The sequence below is a fragment of the Hemiscyllium ocellatum genome, chromosome 17 (genome assembly GCF_020745735.1).
Source record: "Hemiscyllium ocellatum isolate sHemOce1 chromosome 17, sHemOce1.pat.X.cur, whole genome shotgun sequence".
NCBI classification, from domain to species: domain Eukaryota; kingdom Metazoa; phylum Chordata; class Chondrichthyes; order Orectolobiformes; family Hemiscylliidae; genus Hemiscyllium; species Hemiscyllium ocellatum.
Window position 1 is genome coordinate 69,503,368 of NC_083417.1, and position 14,148 is coordinate 69,517,515.

General features: G+C 43.1%; 1 protein-coding gene across 3 annotated transcripts in view; it reads left to right on the top strand.

Moving 5' to 3' along the window:
- The window catches only part of aars1 (alanyl-tRNA synthetase 1), a 50,504-nt gene that overhangs the window by 29,268 nt on the left and 7,088 nt on the right, over positions 1–14,148 (top strand). For all 3 annotated transcript variants that reach the window (XM_060838285.1, XM_060838286.1, XM_060838284.1), the window contains 7 exons: positions 1,448–1,626; positions 2,555–2,668; positions 3,381–3,587; positions 5,184–5,368; positions 8,182–8,290; positions 10,082–10,195; positions 12,600–12,719. In XM_060838285.1, coding sequence (XP_060694268.1) covers positions 1,448–1,626; positions 2,555–2,668; positions 3,381–3,587; positions 5,184–5,368; positions 8,182–8,290; positions 10,082–10,195; positions 12,600–12,719 — 1,028 coding nt within the window. The remainder of the gene's footprint in view (positions 1–1,447; positions 1,627–2,554; positions 2,669–3,380; positions 3,588–5,183; positions 5,369–8,181; positions 8,291–10,081; positions 10,196–12,599; positions 12,720–14,148) is intronic.

Sequence of the window (14,148 nt, forward strand, 5' to 3'; positions counted from 1 at the left end):
GACATTTCATTCCTTGCCACAAGTTGTAAAGTAAGCAAGTTGAAACGTGTTGTATTCTGTTTCCACCTTACTTCAGCACTGTTGCCAGCTGGCATTGTGAATCAGTAGGTCCCTCAAAACATCACTAAATTGAGTTCCTTAGACAGGGCTTGTATTTACATGCAGGATCTCCTTAATTTGACATTTGGATATAACTGTTTGACCTCTTCCAAGGTACTTTAGGAAAATTATTCCCTCCCTAAGGGCATTGTGGGTCTACTTACAGCACGTGGACTTGAACACGGTCCAAGAAGACAGCTCACCACCACCTTCTCAAGGGCAGCTAGGGAAGGGAATAGACTGCAACAGCCAGGTTCCACAAGTGAATAAAAGAAACCCTCTCATTGATGGGTCAGTCGAAACACCTTGCTATTCACTATACCTCTTAACATCACCATTTTCTAAAGATCGATCCAATTCCTTACTTTGTCCTGGCATGAGATGTGGGCATTACTGGCCAGGCTGCATTTCTTATCCATCCCTGTAGGCCCTGGCATTGAAAAGCTAGCTTGGTTGTTGGATTGGTTCCAGGAATAAGTGGGTGCAGTTGGACAGGCTGGGTCTGTTTCTGGAGAGAGAGCAGTGACTTCATTGAAGTTTATAAGGTCCTGATTGGCCTTGGCAAGGCAGACATGGGACCCATGTTTTCTCTTACGGGTGAGTCCAGCACTTTGTGTGGGGGGTGCTTCTGAGTTGTGTGATTTTAGAATACAGTGCCTCCATAGGCATTAGTGACAGGGTCATTAAATATTTTCAAGGCAGGGATTGATTATTGTCAGATGGGGAATCAGAGGTTATTGGAGATGGCTGAGACTGGGGAATTTGGGACACAAAAACAAAGCCATGATTGGTGGAGTGGACCCAAGGGACCAAATGGTCTACATTTTGCTCCTATTTCTCATGTTTGTGCCATTTATTATTCTCTTGGATATGATGTCCTGTGCAATACTCTGGTTATGCTGTGACACTGAATTAAGTCAGCAGTGTCTGCCACACTGTCCGTTTCACCTGAATACATGTACCAGGTATCAAAGCTTCAGCCGCTTCTAGCTTCTTCATTTTTAATTTGCACCCTCTCAAAATGACAGCTGACATCTATAAAAGAAGTTTGAGCTCCATGTTTGGATCCTTTCCCTTCAAAACCTAATGTAGAGAAAGCCTTGTTGGTGGCTGTCAGAGATAGGGTGGCTGGTGTTCTAACTTAGAGAACAGTGGAGCAGGGCGCCTACATACAGTCTGGATTGAGTATTTGCAAAGGGGAAACCAACATGGAACATATGATAACCAGCACGAAATGGTAATTGCTCACACTTTGCTAAAGGAAACTCCTTTTGGCGAGTTTATCTGAATGTCACCACTGATGGCCTTTTATAGGTTACTGAGCAGATGCTTCTGACTTTCTCTGCAGTGTTTGAATCCATTGAGGCCACAGTGAAAGTGATCCGCAGGGAAAAGACCTTCATGGAGCAGGTACAGACGGGCCAGGATTGCGGCCTGCTGCTGGATCGCACGTGCTTCTATGCCGAGCAAGGTGGTCAGATTTACGATGAAGGCTACCTGATAAAAGTAGACGACAGCAGTGAAGATGTAAGGGATTTTGATTTCCTGTTTCACTTATAACTAGATAGAATCGTAGAATCCCTACAGTGTGGAAACAGGCCGTTCGGCCCAACAGGTCCACACCGACCCTCTGAAGAGTAACCCGCCCAGACCCATTCCCCTACCCTATTAATCTTCATTTCCCCCGATGAAGGCACCTAGCCTACACGTCCCTGATCACATCGGGCAATTTAGCATGGCCATTTCACCTAACCTGCACATCTTTGGATTGTGGGGGGAAACCGGAGCACCCGGAGGAAACCCACACAGATAGTGGAACCAAGTTCATCGTGGGCTAATGGAGCCCTCCTGACCGAATTATGGTATTGTACAACTCCTCTGAACAATAAATACACTGTCCTCCATTACTTGAAATATGTGTAATGCCAAGTTAACACAGATATTCTCCTGGTTTCTTAAGGGACTCGAACAATTACTGCATTGTCCTACGCAGACCAAGCACCATAGTTCAATCCATACAAGTGTAGTCTTTCACAGGAAGCACTTAGCAGAGTTCAAAGGTCGGTTGTCATGCCCAAATCTCTATCCAGCTGATCAGCTAATTCAGCGCAACCTGAGAACTGAATTCATGATTATGTACATTTTTTCTCTCTTCCCCTTTATCCTATGCCCATTGCGTGGTTCATTAGATTGCAGTCACCTCTGAATATAGCCAATACGTACCTGTGAGATTTGAATTCTGAATTTCAGCAGGCTTTTGAACATTGCATTACAGCCTGTTATACTTCAACCCTCCACCCCTTCCCACAGGCAGCATGTCCATGGATTATACAAAGTCCGTGAGAGCATAAACTCCTTCAATACCTACACTAGCTCATTTTACTTTGGATTCACTAGGCATGCTGGCACTTAAATGTACTTTTCTGAATCTGATTCACTGTAATTTCTTCCACAGAAAACTGAGTTCTCGGTGAAAAACGTACAGGTACGAGGTGGCTATGTCCTCCATATTGGAACGGTTTATGGACAGTTGAAAGTCGGGGATAGAGTTCGTCTGTTCATTGATGAGGTAATACCCTTTCATTAGATTTAAAATCTCCTAGTTTAATCTTTATTTCTCAATTAGCTTTGAACATGAAAGCCAAATGAGTGACTCGTGTCCCACTTAACTGGGATGTGAGTTCCACACCACTTCAATCTATGGCTCGAACTTACACTAAAATCTTCCGATGACACAACTACAGAATTGATATGGCACAGAAAGAGGCCGTTGTGTGTCACTAGCTCTCCGTGTAGCATCCCACTGAGTGCCATTTCCCTGCCTTCTCCCATAAATCTTCACATTCCTCCTTTTTGGAAAACTCTAATCATTACTTGACTACCATGGTTGAACTTACTTTCGACATACTGTCACGCAGCGTGTTCCAGATCCTAACCACGTGCTGTGTGAAGAGGTTTTGCCTTGTGCCAAACCTTTTGCCAATAACTTTAAGTCTGTGTTCTCCCCTTCACGACACCTTTTGCCTGTCGCCCTTTTCGAGAGCCCTCATGGTTTTTGAGTACCTGTGTTGAATCTCCTTTCAGCCTTGCCTTTTTTTTCAAGCAGAGCAGGCCACACCTGTTAGTAAGTGAAATTCCTCAATGTCGTCTGCACTCTCCTCAGTGCCTTCAGATCTTTCCTAAAGCATATCGCCCAGAACAGGATGCTGTTGCCGAACTGGTGCTTCACACGGGCTCAGCGTGAGAATTCCCCAGCTTTGTCATTTATTTTTTCCATCCAGGCCAAGAGGCGATCTGTCATGAGTAATCACACTAGTACCCACATGCTGAACTTCGCTCTGCGTTCTGTGCTGGGTGAAGCAGACCAGCGAGGTTCTCTGGTGGCACCGGACAGGCTGCGTTTCGATTTCACAGCTAAAGGCGCCATGAGCACTCAGCAGATCAAAACAACTGAAGAGATCACAGGCAAAATGATTCAAGAAGCTAAGGTAAAGTACTCAGCATTTACAATCTCACCAGTTCAATTTTAAAAAGTTTAAACTTGGTGGTTTTAACTCTTTGTATCAGGAAACTGAGGAGGCTGAGGGGTGACCTTATAAAATCATGAGGAGCATAGACAGGATAAATACACGGCTTTTCCCTGGGGTTAGGGAGTCCAGATTTAGAGGGCAAAGGTTTAGGGTGAGAGGGGAAAGATATAAAAGAGACCTAAAGGGCAGCTTTTTCACACAGTGGGTGGTGCGTGTATGGAATGAGCTGCCAGAGGAAATGGTGAAGGCTGGTACAATTGCAACATTAAAAAGGCATCTGGATGGATATATGAATAGGAAGGATTTAGAGGGCTGTGCGGCAAGTGCTGGCAAATGGGACTCGATTAGGTTAGGATGTCTGGTCGGCTTGGACAAGTTAGACCGAAGGGTCTGTTTCTGTGCCATACATCTCTGACTCTAATTAGGGGATGTTTAGCACTTCTCATTTGGAATCGATGGCCTGTTGCTCATTCTGAACTATTCCATGTTTGTGCCTTTTTAATTCATTGCTGCAAGCCAGGTATGGAATACCAGGTATGCAGTTATATCATGGAGCAACTGTGTGTATGAAAAAGCAAGCTGATTAAGAAATTATGATGTGTGTTAACGTGATGAGGTATTATTCATTCTGACACTGAGCTTCTGACTCATGTTTAAGCAGCATAAACTGTTACTCATTATGACTGCTTTTTTTTAAAAGGATATCAAGTGATGCAGAGATTAACCCACTGCCTTTTTGGCCCTAGGTCCCGATTTCAAAAGCAGCTTAGGTCATGAGGTGAATGAAATGATGAGCCACTATCTGCTATCTGTAAAGGCTTTACACCAAATGGGCCTGAATAGTACAGAACAAAGAACCGCAGCTGCTGAAGATCTGAAACAAAAGCAGGAATTTCTGGAGCAGCTCTGCCAGCATCTGTGGAGAGAAAGAGCAGGAAAATCGACGTTGTGGGCAAAAGCCCTTCATCAGGCTCATTCCTGATGAAAGGCTTTTGCCTGAAACGTTGATTTTCCTGCTTCTCAGATGCTGCCTGAACTGCTGTGCATTTCCAGCACCACTCTGATCTCCAGCATCTGCAGTCCTCACTTTCGCTCTCTGTGGAGAGAAAGCAGAGTCCAGCAACCCGAAGAAGGGCTGCTCTGCTTTCTCTCCACAGATGCTGCCAGACCTGCTGAATTTCTCCAGTGATACATGTGTATGTGTTTGAATAATCTAGTTTCCTCTTCACAAAACTGCCATTAAATAGACATTTAAGAAGCCAAGGGTGGGGCTGGTGTAGAAAATAAACAAATGACATGCTACAGCAGGAGTGGGTGGGCTGTCACTGGAGAAGTGACAGAGTAAGGAGAACTTGTTGTAATTACTGTACCTGACCTGGTGAGTCCACTTCCTTGAGCAGAGGAAGTTCTGTTTCCTACCTCTAATATCCCTCACTTCGAGGGGCACAAAGTTGTTTCTTTATCCCACGTTGAAATTCCGCGAGAACTGAATTTAAGCCGTTAAATCTTTAGCTTGCACTTGAAATTCTGAATAATTGATGTATTTCCTCGTAGCCGATCTATGCCAAGGATGCAGCCCTTGCTGCAGCAAAGGCCATTCAGGGTCTTCGTGCTGTATTTGATGAGACATACCCTGACCCAGTGCGAGTGGTGTCTGTGGGCATCCCAGTGGAGGATATGCTGGCTGACCCATCAGGACCAGCAGGCTCAATCACTTCAGTCGAATTCTGCGGCGGAACGTGAGTGCATTGCCTGAAGTTCAGGGCAAAATAGGATTTCACAGGGCTAAAAAAACTCTATGGTGGGGTCGATCAAGGTGAAAATGTATCTAACTGAATTGTTTGTTTAAATCTTTTGCTTTGCAGTCTGCAGGGAAGCACAGCACAGATACAGCTACAATATTGAAGGAGAGTAGAATTGCTAGGCGGAGGTGGGTACTGCAGATGCTGGAGATTAAAGTCAAGATTAGAATGGTGCTGTAAAAGCACAACAGGTCAGGCAGCATCTGAGGAGCAGGAAAATCGACGTTATGGGCAAAAGCTCTTCATCAGGAGAGTAGAATTGCTGTCAATGCACTGTCTGGGCTCACAAAGAGCAGCTACTAATTCTTTTTGGTTAAGGTGTTAAGCAAAACCTCTTCTACTATGAAAAGTCACAGAGTTGGGACAGCATGGAAAGAGACTATTCTGTCTATTGCATCCGTACACTTCTTTGCAGAGCGATCTGATCTGTCTCATTCCCCTGCTCTATCCCTGTATACCTGCAGGTGTACTTCTACCAAGTTCCACCCAATTGCCTTTTGAAATCCTTGATTGCCTGTGCTTCCACTAGTTTTTCTTACCCTCCACCTCCCTACATCTCTTGCCTAAACCTTAAATCAATGTCCTTGCGTGATCAGATCATGGGAACAGCTCTCTTCTCTACCACACCTCAACCTTTCAATGGTCCAAACAGAACGCTCTCAACATCTTCAACCGTGTCTTGTCACGAAATTCTCTCGTCCCTAGAGCTACCCTGGTAAATCTGCTCCGTGCACTCTCTCAAAGGCTGTTGCATCTTTCCCAAAATGTGGTGACCAGAGCTGGTCCGATTAACACTCTGTAATTCTGACTCCCATTTCTTGCATTATTTTAATGTGACCAAGGATGTGCTCCGCCGTCTCCTGGTCTTGTAGTGCAAGGAGTTGTTTTGATGGGATTTTGTCTTTGCAAAAGCCTCAATCTCTAGGGCGTGAAGAATTGGCTTTTAAAATTGAAAATGCATTTCCTTCTGATTTTAGTACTCTGTCTTCTCCCAGCAATTTTGGTGGCATTCGCCAACGAGTAAAACTGCTTGATTTTGTTCCTGATTATGTCCAGCCTGCGTTCCACAGAACATTTTTGTTTGGTGCAAACCTTTGCGTTCCCTTCCAGTATTGCGTCACAAGATGGGTGCAGCCTGGAAGTGTGCTGTTCACCAAAGTCAGAAACTTGCTGGATATTTCCTAATAGTTTAAACAGTGGTCCCACTCTTTTTCAGAACCTGTTGAAATTGTTGTTGCTTTGTTGAACGATGTTGTTAATGCTACGACAACCTAACTGGGAAGATTGTGCTGATGGTGGTGCTAGACTGGCCTATTTGCCTGCTGACTGACTGCTTCACATCAAAGGCAATTTGCATCTGGTTTCATCAGTAACAGACTATATTTCTATTTGTTATAACTTTAACAATTGAAAAAAAAGGAATTGCTAATCAATTACTACGTGACTTTAGCAATACTCAAATAACAGCACAGCGTAGGAACAGGCCCTTCGGCCCTCCAAGCCTGTGCCACCACAAGTTGCCCTTCCATACTAAAACTGTCTTCACTTACAGGATCCGCATCCCTCTATTCCCTTCCTATTCATGCACTCGTCCAAGTGCTTCTTGAATGCTGCTATTGTGTCTGCTTCCCCACCACCACCTCTGGCAATGTGTTCCAGGTACTCATCACTCTGTGTGTGAAAAAATGGCCTCACACATCTCTTTTAAACTTTCCCCCTCGCACCTTAAACCTGTGTCTCCTAGTAATTGACCCCTCCACCCCAGGAAAAAGCCTCATACTTATCACTCTATCCGTACCATTCGCACTCTTATTAACTTCTGTCTATTAACCTAACAGACGTTCCAGTGAAGAAAACCCCAGTCTAGCCAACCATTCTTCATTGCTAAAATCCCCCACACCAGGTAACATCCTTGTAAACCTTTTCCGTACCCTCTCCAAAACATCCACATCCTTCTGGTAGTGTGGTGACCAGAACTATACGCAGTATTCCAAGAGTGGCCTAACTGTGAAACCCTTTTTAAAAACCTTTAAATCGACAGACATTCAGGAATAAAACAAACAAAAGACAGACTTTTTGACATATACATACGGGTGGAAAAAAAGCACAACGTTTTGAAGATCAGAACATGAGCTTGGGTTAAATTATCCCTGACAATGCCTTTTGATTTCAGCACTGACAATGCCCTGTATATAATCTGTAAAACAATGATCATTCTTCACTTTGATAGTTGAATCTGTGGAAATAGGACCTTCCTTATTAGAATTCATTCTTTTAAGCGTTTTTTTTAGTCCCTTCATTCACACTGGGAGAAGAGGGGGGAAGAGAGAGAGAGGTCTTTGTCAGCTCTGGAGGTTGCTATGCCCTGCACCTATAGATTTAATGCAGTTTGCTACTGAACCAATCTGGGAGTTATTGTCAGGCAGTTTTCCCTCAACTCAAAAACTCTTGATGCTGATCTCCGTAATATATGCCGTATCTCCCGATTCAACACCAACATTGCATGGCTAAATTGTGTACCACTTGATTTCCATTTCACAGCATCCTCTTGGTATTTCAGCAAAATAGCAATGTTTAACTTCTATTCTAGTTTATAGTTCAAAAGGGGGAAAGCAACCTGTCAAACTTGTGAAACACAGACAGTTAGTAATTGTTTGATTGCTTGATACTTTGACTGCAGAGCTGAGGGACAAGAGGCTATGTCCCGCTGAGTACCTTCCCTTGTGGTAATTATCTTGCTTTTATTGCAGGCACTTACAGAACTCTGGCCATGCCAGACCTTTTGTGATTGTATCAGAAGAAGCCATCGCTAAGGGCATCAGGAGAATAGTGGCAGTCACAGGATCTGAAGCCCAAAAGGTCGGTGGGCGTGCTTGACAAATTTTGACCCTTAGGCAGCTGGAAGCTCTGGGGGATTTGGGTGTCTTTTTGCAGGATGACTCTTGGCTTACTGTGTTTTGTTTCATCTAAGCTCTTAAAAGAAAAAATGTTTTCAGCTTCCCTAATGCTGCCAGTACAAGCTCTACCATTATGGTAATAAGCCTAAAGGGCCATATCTTCTGACAGTGAGCTGATGAGTAAGCGTTCTGCCCACTGTCTAAATGAGCCACGGCTCTGAGTTCCCCTGCGTGGGCTCTCCAAATCGCCTAACGCTCTCCCTTGAAGGAGAGAATAGGATCTATAAACAGCTCCCTGGGTTACTGAGAAGACAGTTCAGCCAAGGTTCCTGATTCTTGTCACTGACCAGTGATCTCTGCTGAAAATGGACTTTCCTGGGTGCCGGGCAAAGGTAGGATTACATTCAGCTACGAGGTAATGGCTGGATTACATATTCACACTCATTGTCTAAAATTGTACAGAAGGAATGGCCTTTGGGCAAAGTACTAGTGTGCTACTGATCCTTGTAAAGCTGTAGCTCGTGATAGTCAGCGATCTGAGGAGGGTGTTCCAACACCTTGTAAACCCTTCTGCTTAATTTAAACCAGCAACACAGAAAAGATTTATCCCGTGCAGTAATCTGTAAAACTTCGAGAGGCCAAGAAAGTAAAAATTAATGACTTTATTTCTTAAAGTATAACATAGAATAATTAAATAACAACTATTTACAACTCCTTTCTCTAACCTATCTTTTACTTTCCCCTGTACAATACTGGTCCAATGAAACACCCGATTAAGATTTACAAAAGAAAACTTCTTATCTCAAAACCAGATAGCTTTCGGTTTTTCTCTGTATTCCTGTCTTCTTGGGGATTCTGCTTCACAGCTTAGAGTGATAAAGGTACCTTTAAGAGAGCTATTTTTCAGGCAGTTTTTATATGCTGGTGGCTTAGCAGTTCTCCTCTCAACTGTTCAGGTTTCACTGGTCTTATACCCCCAAAGCATTGGATTGTATCATTAGTTTTTAAGATTGTCAATATAGTCAATTCAAACAATTGGAATTTGGTATTTTTTGGGATATAATTTAAATTGATTGGCCGAATTTGAATTTGTTTTTGTCTCCAGGCAACCAGCTAATTGAGTTGTTCGACCAAATGTTACATTTTTTTTTTCAGAACACCTGGTGCTGTCAGGTAGTTCTACTAGCTTTTAGCTTTCTTAAAGGTATAGTACACCAACATGTACATAAAAAGAAGGATAATTATTGACCTTTTAAAAACATTGATGAAGGCACGAGTCTCTCAAAAAAAACAACCAGTCTTTACATCTCTTTTGTGTGTCATATATGTTGCACTGTTTGTTGTGCACTTTTATAATTTCTCATAACTACTGTTTCTCATGCTGTTCTTTGTCTCCAGTAGTATTTAATTTACATGCTCATTCATCTTTATACGTGTTGTCTCCAGTACCCACTCCTCTCAATTCATGCTGCTTGCATCTTTTGCAGACATTCCAAGTGTGCTCCCGTTTCATCCAGGTTTTCTGCTTGCTAGCTTACGTCCTGGCATTCTCACATGCTCACTGAGTCTTTTGGAGAATTTCCTTTTGTGCATTTGTCACATGTCAATGTTCTGTCTCTTCCTCCTCCTTTCTCCCACGCATATTAGTTGTGGCTGTGTTTGCGCATCTTAGGTTGATGCCAGTCAGTGGAGCTGTACTTGGATGTATGACGAATATTGAATGTGTCTTGAATGCCATTGTCTTTTTTTTTAGGCACTGAGAAAGGCAGATACTCTACAGAATTTTCTTGTTCAACTAGAATCAAAGGTCCAAATCCAGACAGCTCCCAGTAAAGAGATCCAGAAAGAGATTGCAGATCTCACAGAGGTAATCAAGAATTCTGCCTACTCTATAACTTTAATATATTCTAAAGGCTGATAGAGCCACAAATAAAGTTTACAAATTATACGTGAACGAGTGAGTGCTACTTCAGGACTAGGCCTCTGGATTGGCTAGCAGCTGTGGGATCCCTGGAGTTATTTAGAATGGTATCATTGAGAGGGAAGTGGTGATGTCTTTATGGAGTTGGATGAATCTTCCTCCGTTTCTGTGACTGTCTTTGGATTATTGGTCTCACTCATGTTCCTTTTTAATTTTTGTTTCTGGGACTTGGTCGTGAATTGCAGCATTGCTGGGATAATATTACATTAAAGCTGCCAAGCCTCAGTCTGCAGCTTGAAACAAAACCACTAGACCAAGGAATGATAGAATAAACAAAGATTAGACTGGAGTAAAATAACCCAAAGGAGAGGGTCCTGACAGTAATATAAAGTAAATTGGATCAAGTGGAGTGGGGCAAGGATGAAAGGCCTGAGAATGACCTCTGGAAGAAGGATTATCGAAACATCTAATTAGGAAGGTACTGTTTCAGAGCAAAAGGTCCTAACACATTTTACCGATGAGATAGGAGAGAGAGAGTGTGACACAAATCCAAAGATTCAAAGTGATGGTTTTAAGGAGAGACTTGAAAAAGTTTGTGGGGGTAATATAGCAAGCTGGAGAAGTTGTCAGAGTTAAATGCAGGAGTAACACTGAACACTGTCGTTTGGCAGGATGAATTGGAAGAGCAGGGGGCATAAGAACTTTAGAATCCCTAATGTGTGAAAGGAGGCCATTTGACCCATTGGGTCAGCACCGACCCTCTGAAGAACATTCCACCCCAGTCCCCTTAATCCTGCATTTCCCTTGGCTAATCCGTCCAGGCTACACGTCCCTGAACAGTACGGGCAGTTTAGCACGGCCCATCCACCTAACCTGACTGTGGGAGGAAACTGGAGCATCTGGAAGGAATCCACACAGACAGTGGGTCAATGCACAAGCTCCACATAGAAGGTCATCCGAGGGTGGAATTGAACCCAGATCCCTGGCGCAGTGGGGCAGCAGTGTTAGCTACTGAGCTGGAAGACATTACAGAGATTTGGGGATGGAAGTGAGGGAACTCCATTTCCCATGACAAAATTAGTTGAGATTGACAAAGAGCACGATATAAGACTTAGGACAGGATAAGGAATAGTCTGAGTTCAAAGTTACACAGAGTTGAACTTGGAACGGAATCAGGAGATCTTTTAGAAAAGTGAAATTGAAGGCAGCATGGGAGGGGTGTGGGTGATAGAGTGGGTGATGTAGGGTTGCTGATGGGCAATGTTTTGATGTGGACTTTAGCCGCAGATTGACGGTAGGGACTTGAAGTACAGTTCAGTATTCAGGATGACGTGAGGTTACAACACTGTCAGGCTGATTTCGGTTGGGTATCCAGGGGATAGAGTAAGGGAACTGGTGTTTCCGACTGGGAACGTGGATTGTGACAGCTTTGGTTTCAAGACACTCCACTACGATCAGTTTTGGCCGATTTGTAATCTGGTATTAGACACCCCCATCAGAGAACGCTTACCTTTTTACCTCTGACTGACATGGAGGAAAAGCTTGAACTGGACAAACCAATCAGTTAAAAGTTAATGAGACCTAAATCAAGTTTCACTTTAGGTTTGTGAGTAGCTCAGTGGGTAAGTACAGGAGAGCACTGACCATGTAAACAGAAGGTTGGTCAGGCGGCTAATGAAAGCCTCTGCTCCCCTTAGCTCAACAAGAGAGAATAGCAACGCTTGAGAAACTGTGTGTGTGTTTGAGAATGAGGCAGGATTCCCCTGTCACACCAATATCAGTGAAGAGTCTGCTGCAATAATCTGAAGAATTTCAGTGGGTGTAATGGAGGGGTGGTTTCTAGTGTCTGATACTGTCATCCATTAGCCCAAATGTACTCCAGAGAATTGCTGAAGGTTTTCTTAAAGTGCATAATGGAATAGCCCTGCCAACAACAACAACTTAACTTAAAAACAAACTGTTCTGAGGCACTTAACAAAAGCGTACCAGGTTTTAAAGAAACATTTCTGAAACCAAGCTAAGCAAAGGTAAACTGGGTCAGAAGGTTAAAGGCTTGTTGAAAGAGGTATGTTTTAAGGAGCATCTATAAAGGGAGAGTGTGTGTGGTGGAGGTATTTACAGAGAGTGTGAGGGCCATGAAAGCTGAAAACAGCTCACTGAGTTGGAGAGTTTAAAAGGAGGGTGACGTAACAGCACAGAACTGGAGGAGTGCTGCGATCTGAAAGGCATGGAGAGCTGGAGGAGATGGAGAGGAGAAAGAGTGTGGAGGTAACGCAGTAGAATGATTTGAGGGTCCTTTACAATAGCACGTAATTTCACGAGGATTTTCCTTGTGTCTGTTTAATTTCAGATGATTAGTGCTGCAGTCATTCCACAGTGGCACAAGGATGAGCTGAGGGACAAGCTGAAGTCACTGAAGAAGTTTATGGATGATCTGGATAGAGCCAGTAAAGCTGACTTGCTGAAGAAGGTGAGTGATCAAATCCATGATGGTGTATGAGCCAATCCCTCTCTGAATAATATCTACTGAATCACTCCCAAACCTTCATAGAGAAACGACACTGACTGTTCTTTTTATGGAAGCTCTGATGTTTCTCTTAAGTTTTTACTGAATGGTCTATCATGGAAAGCCATGAGATGAAGGATAGTACTGGAGGCAGTCCTTAGTGGTTTTGCAGTTATGTGAAGCATATTAACACTTATCGTTTATGTGAGTGTCTGTTTAAGTGAAATCCCAATTAATGTCCACCACCTGCTTATTATTAAACATGATAAATATACAATTCATATAATGCCATGGTGCAGAAGAAGGCAATTGACTGATGGATTTGCACCAGTTTTTAGTGTCATCCTTCTGTAATTCTGCACATTGTTTATATTCAAATATCAATCTAATGCCTTCTCAAATGCCACCATTAAATCTGCCTCTGCTGTACTTCTGCTCTCCGTTTATTGCTTCAAAGTTTTGTATAATGCAATCCCTGAAATTGTCCTGTGAATCAAGGAGAGCAAGGGCACTCATCCCTATTCCTGGGGAAATTCCCAACAAGCCTTCCTTCAACCGGAAACATCTCCATTTACCATTGCTTTCTGTTTCCTATCATTCAGGCAGTTCTTTAATCTACATTGCTGCTGTCCCCTATATTCCATCAGTTGTAACTATGCCCAAAGGTCTGTTATATGACATTTTATCAAGTCCTTTTTGAAAGTTTACGTACACCACCTCACAGCGTTACCCTCATCAAACTTCTGTTGCCTCTTCAAAGAGCTGTCACAAGCTGGTTAAATGTGATTTTCCATTAAGAAATCCATGCTGGTTCTCCCTAGCTAACCCACGTTTGTCCATGTGCCTATTAATTCAGTCTCGAACTTTTACTTCTGAAGTTTCCTCCCTACCTGTTAAACTAACAGGTTTGTAATTTCTGAACACTTCCTTGCACTGTTTTTCTGTAAGGACATGCTGTTTGCAAGTCTCAGTCCTTTGCCACCAACACCAAGTCCTGAAATCCCCTGAAAGACTGTTGCCAGTGCCTTTGTAATTTTCACTCTCTCCCGCTTCTATATCGTTGAACGCATCATAACCGGTCCAGCTGCCTTGCCAACTCTTTTAAGTACCAGCAGCTCATCAAATACCACCTTATTATCAATTTTGAACACTCCTAGTGACTGAGTTTCTTCCTCTATCACCATTACCTGGGTAGCATTGGCTGCTTTGGAAAGGAGACGTGTATAATATTCATTTAATACCTCTGCCATGCCCTACCTCCATGTGAAAATTCCCTTTTCAGTCTTTGATTGACTATGCTCCTCCTCTGTTCATCCTTTGTGCCTATGGAAGACTTTGGAATTCTGTGTGATTTTTAGCTGCCAGTCTCTTTTCATTCTCCCTCTTCTATTAT